The sequence below is a fragment of the Mercenaria mercenaria genome, chromosome 9 (assembly GCF_021730395.1).
Source record: "Mercenaria mercenaria strain notata chromosome 9, MADL_Memer_1, whole genome shotgun sequence".
NCBI lineage: Eukaryota > Metazoa > Mollusca > Bivalvia > Venerida > Veneridae > Mercenaria > Mercenaria mercenaria.
Window position 1 is genome coordinate 65,746,248 of NC_069369.1, and position 6,038 is coordinate 65,752,285.

General features: G+C 36.0%; 1 protein-coding gene across 1 annotated transcript; it reads left to right on the forward strand.

Moving 5' to 3' along the window:
• Positions 1-3,708, forward strand: LOC123547346 (microtubule-associated tumor suppressor 1 homolog). Its single transcript, XM_045334371.2, has 2 exons — positions 1-758; positions 1,802-3,708. Exons 1-2 carry the CDS (start codon positions 413-415, stop codon positions 2,887-2,889), a joined length of 1,434 nt encoding a protein of 477 aa, XP_045190306.1. The 5' UTR covers positions 1-412; the 3' UTR covers positions 2,890-3,708.
• The last annotated feature ends 2,330 nt before the right edge of the window (positions 3,709-6,038 follow it).

The window sequence follows — 6,038 nt, forward strand, 5'->3', positions numbered from 1 at the left end:
AATACCAAACTAGGATCAATTGTAAAATGTATGGATTTAAAACTATCGTATACCCCATATATCCAATGACATGAAGGTTGTAGATTGTAATACCGACATTGCGTGTTACTATTATAATTACCAGAATATGGATTTATAAAAATACAAAGGACACTGGCTTATAATGGGACTTCCTTTTGTATTTTGCTGAAGTAAAGCTATGTAAACAGTTTTTTTTTCAACAGAATTGAAAAAGCTGGAGTTCATTGAACATAATCAATATAAACTTTTCTTTCATACAAAAGCTCAAGCGTGAATTTATAAAATATTAAATGCATTGTTTTGTGTATTTGAGACAGGAAATGTTAGTGAAAGACACGTTTTAAAATTATCCGCAGTGAGCAATATATTTTCAACTTCGTGTTAGGAAAACATGTTTGGAAAACACAAGTATAGAGGAATGGACGACAAGAACTCAGCTGCAGACGACAAGAGAATAAGTGGTATGGAGGACATAGAGTTAATTGTAGAAGGAAAAGTAGTGAAGACCAATAGCGGTCTGCTGAGTTACAATTCAAACGTTTTGGCTACGCTTATTTCGAACGCACGTGCAACAAGGGTAGCAGACGAGAATGACGTCATGGATATGATGACATATCGCAGCAGAAGTGAATCTCAGGAGAACCTGAAGTTAGAGATGCCCAACCTAAAATACAAAGATATGAAACTAATGGTCGCGTGTCTACAATCATCTGCTTTTGCCAAAGAAGATATAACAGGTTAGTAGATATTCTTAAAGGGACATGACTCAACTATTAATTATTGGGTTTGTTACTGACCCTCTACGGAAATATAGATGCTTTATAGTGGGAGAGGCGAAGCCGAACTCTCTATAAAGCATACTGACCCTACATATTTCCGTAGAGGGTCAGTAACAAATCCAATAATTGATTTGTTTTACCTCCCATTTTACTTTATCGTCATTTTTATATCGAAAATGCAAATTTCCGCCATTTTGACTTGCAATTCTCATGTAGGGTCACCCACTGACCCTCTATAGAAATATAGAGGGCAACCACGTGACACTACTCAACCAATGAAAGGGCTAGACTCTGGTGGGAGGTAAAACAAAGTTTGACCATAAAAGCTCTTTCTATAAATAAATGAAATAAAATCGTAAAAAATATTTGTAGAAATTTCGAAACGTTTGACAAACTATATGGAGGTATATATTCAATGCAACGCAATGACTTAGCTCAAGACTACTATTTGTAATAAAAGATATTTTCGTCTGTCCAGCCTCCCTTTCACTCTGTAAGAAATGTCGTATTAGTTCCTGTAACCTCTAACCCCACTTGGGGTACTCAACTTTTTTTGTAAAAAATGGCCATTTAAGGTCAATGTCTTATTTTGATGACATACTAACTTTTCACATTTCACTTTACACATCTATTGATGCATTAGAACGTACTTTGCGTACTTTTAATTTCACATAATTTCATTCTATCGAAATCAGGGCATGCTGGTACAATGTAATGTTAACAGTACAATGTTATGTTAATTAACAGCGACAGCGTTTTCCGTTGTTGGCATTTTTCCTGCTTTCAAAAATAAAGAGGGCTGTCTCCCATACTGCCTTGTTTTTCTTTACAAACAAAAAGTAAATATTGTTATCTTTGTGTATCCGTACAGTACCCGAACTTGTCGAACTGCTTCATTTACTTGTATTTCGATCGACTATACGCAAAACATATTTACGTATGTGCACAAGATGGATACTGAAAGTTTATCTACTAAAAGATCATTTCTTCGTCTTTTTCAGGATTAAAAGCATTGCGCATTCTGCCGCTGGTAGAACATTTCCACATGAAGCGTCTTAAAAAGATCTGCGGAAACGCTTTGTACGACTCCCTAGTCGCCATGAGAAAGGATAATGGACCTGGATGTCTCTCATCACGTGACGTCCTCAACTACTTAGCAGCATCAGACTTGTATAGCTTTGATAAACTAAGAAAACTGTGCGTAGATGAACTCTCCGTTAACGTGACTGCAACAAACAGAAAACTGGTACTACGAGACAAACATATCAGCGAGAAAACAAAGCTGAAAATTCTTGACAAAATTTGTGATAATATGGATAAGGAATATGAAGACAAACTGAGACAAGTCAGGTCTGACATGGACGAAAGATGTTGCTTTATTGAACAGAAGAGAGACCAATTTATGGAGCAGCTAGAGACGTGGAAGAACGAACTTAGACAGGAAGTAGATGACATGGTCGAAAGCAGTAAAGACGCACACTTGCAACTGATCAACCGAATTGATGAAACTTTGAAAGAAACAAAAGAAAGCCTTTTCAGTGAGATGAAGAAAAAAGAAAGCCTTTACAATGAGATGAAGAAACTCAAAGATGTCATGAATTCTGTATTTCAAACGAAGGAAACAAATAAAACAAATGAAATTGCTAATGACAAGGAGACAACAGATTTGAAAGAAATTCTCACAAAAGCTATGGAAAAAAACCAACGAAATATTGAACGAATTGCAGATGAACTTAAAGCTACGGAAAAAACCCAACGAAATATGGAACGAATTGCAGATGGATTTAAAGAAAAAAAGCTGAATATTTGCTCTTTAAGTGCAGCAAGTGTAAGGGAATTTTCGTCTGCAAACAATCTAGAAGAAAACGTTAGCGGAAATATTGAAGAACTTGAGGACAAAATACAAACGTTAGCCAGAAATCAGATAAAATACGAAGAGGAAATGATAGCACATGAGAAGACAAAAGCGGAACTGCTGAAAATGCAAATGAAGGACCACCAGCTAAATACTTGGATGAAGTGGTCTAAACCAGTGGCGGACGATGAAGAGAAGTGTCAATGCTTCAGGCATATCCCAGCGCGAAAATAAAGTAACTCCAAATAGTGAGCATTTACAGGAACTATAAAGTGCTTTTTGACACTAGTGCTGATATATCGAGAAAAAAAACAACAACGCTATATGTTTGACCATGACAATGATGTATTATAGACCCACTACTCTCCCATCGCATCATTTCAATAATACAGGTATAAAACAGGTATAGTCTACAAGATGACAGCTGGACAATTTAAGCCCTTCCTGAATTAATGTGTTTTCAAAACTTCATTTGCTAACTTACTAGTATTCGGACAGTCTCTTTAATAATGTTTTAAAAAGATACGTAACTATTTTACCCTAGTGAAACAAAGTGTGGTCTGAACTTAACCCAATACATCGAGCGCTGTGCACGTTGCTAGATGAATTTAATGAAATGTTTAAACAAGACATTAAACAAATTGTGTTAGCCATATATACACTATTGTCAGTTTATAACTAGATACCATCATGGAAACACAAAAGAATATAGCTATTCTGTGATGGGTCTTTAAATGACACAGACTAGAAAGGGCATGTAACTATCACAAGCCTGGTTTCACAGCTGAATCATAACAGCATCAAAAGCATATGAAATAAGGCACTGCCTGAACTTCAACTCATCTCTTGTTTGTTTTGGGTTTAACGCCGTTTTTCAACAGTATTTCAGTTATGTAGCGGGCGGGTTTCAACTCGTCTCAAAACATTTGAAAACATTTGAGGGCCACCGATAATGTTGTTATAACTTCTGGTCCAACCCTTTTGTATATTTACATCGATGTAGTTATGTATGCTTGTTGTATGTGTGTGTATAGAATAATTATTATATATATATTTTTGTTGTTGATTTTTTTTGTTTTTTGTTTAAGATTTACTCCATTAGTTGTTACTATAAATAACTTATATTGTAACTTTTTTATAACTGACCTTAGGGAAAAACCAAGATCACATTTCTGCGGTACAACATAGATGTTTTTTTCAAATTTTAGGTGTTTTTTTTTAAGGTATCTCTACCTGGTAAGGAGCTTTTTTGTGGATTTAGAAAAACAAAAGAATTACAATAATTACTACACAACCACAGAATTAATTTAAAATTCCATTTGCAAATACAGGTGCTAGTGCAAAGAAATTTGCTATGACGGGCGTATATTGTGACATTCTGGCACTCTTTTATTCTTCAGTTCTAATTAAAGTAAATCCAGATCACAAAAGGACTACAAGAAAAAGTATAAACTTTTCATATATATTTTTTTTCAAGTAAAAGGATCGTAACCATTAAATTCCAGGAAACAGAGAGAGAAATTTCAGTAATCTTGATTAACTTGAGTGAAAATAAAGTAACGATATTTGAAAGGAGTAAAATGGAGATACAGAAACACTTGAAACTCTTTCAAGAGAATCTTTGTTTAATTCGGTCAACTCATTTTTTGAAACAGAAGTCACTTATTCTTACCCATTGTTCCTAGATTCTGGTCTTGTACTGTTCTTTGCAAATTTGATTCCTTTGTTGTGTTTTAAAGCGACTCACTCACATATTTTAGGTGAAAATTATCTCTCTCAAAAATCCATAAAATGTGTGTACTGTGCAAAATGACCAGTGGTACAAACTTATTGACACAAAATATTCACAAGATATTCTAACGAAGAACCAAACTACTGTGCATAACGGAATGCTTCTGAAAAACTGGAGAAAATTAACTTTCTTCCTGCTGTTTTCCAATATCTAACACTTATTTTCATTCACTTAACCATTCTTCAGTGTCAGTTATACCTTTCATGCAACACTTTTGGAAAAGAACATGTAGAAAATTATATCCAAATTGCAGGCAAGTAGTTTTAAGATACAATGTAGTTCATATGGCTATTTATTCCAGATGTAATTGTTGCGGAAGACACCAACTCCCCTTGTGAACCGTAATTCAGATACATTAGATACATGGGAAGAACCACCAATCTGCCATAAACCAGCTGGGGACTCCTCACATGAGAACCTTGGCCAGTATTAAACTCACAGAGGTGAGGGGCAAGTGATTCAAAATCAGTAACTGTAACCATTCAACCACTGAGGCCCCTCTCTGCTTGTAACTGATAACAACCCCAAATAAATCAGATGTAGCAGACACATGATATCAGATAGATGCTCTGCTGCTCCTCCACCAAGTCCTCAGTTTTTAACAAATGCCAAGACCTGGCCTGAACTCACAACCTATGAGCTTGCGCTCTACTTCTAGGGCTAGCCTGGAGGGCTATAAAATGTTTAGAGAAATACTCTACGGTTTGCTTAGAAATACTCCAATGTCTTTAACTTGAGTTCTGCATGGAATTCAATTCTTTGAACACTTTTTAAAGGGGACTACCTAAGGATCATTCCTGTGAAGTTTGATGTAATTCTGTCTGGTGGTTTTCAAGAAGAAGATTTTTTAAACGGACGACGGACGACACACGACGGACATTTAGTGGTCACAAAAGCTCACCATGAGCCTTTTGCTCAGGTGAGCTAACAAGTACATTGTATATCAAAGGTCAATGTCATAGGGGTCTGAACACTGAAAATGTTTCCGGCTCAATAACTCGAGAACCACTTGACCCAAAATGTTCAAACTTGGTAGCATGATTGAAGTTTTATTCTAGATGGTATTTATTGTTTCGGAAGTCAATAGGTAAATGGTTAATATCTCAGGGGCCTGAACCTTGAAAACGGTGTCTGCCAGATAACCTGAGAACCACTTAGCCTAGAACCTTCAATCTTGATACCTTGATTGGGCTTATGAAATAGATGACCCTTGGTTTTAGGGGTCAGTATGTCAAAGGTCAAGGGACTGAACATTGTAGATGACCCCTAATGTTTTGGAGGTCAATGGTCAATGCCAATGAAGCCTGACCATTGAAAACATTTTCCATTCAATAACTCGAGAACCACTTGACCCAGAACATTCATACATGGAAGCATGATTGGCTTATGAAGTAGATGGTCCCTAGTGTTTTTGGGGTTAATATGTAAAAGGTCAATGAACCTTGAAAATGGTTCCAGCTCGATAACTTGAGAACCACTTAAGCCAGAACCTTCAAAATTGATAGCATGATTGGGCTTATGAGACGAATGAAGCCTATTGTTTTGGGATCCAAAGTGACATATACCTTGGAAACTGTTTCTGCTCAATAAC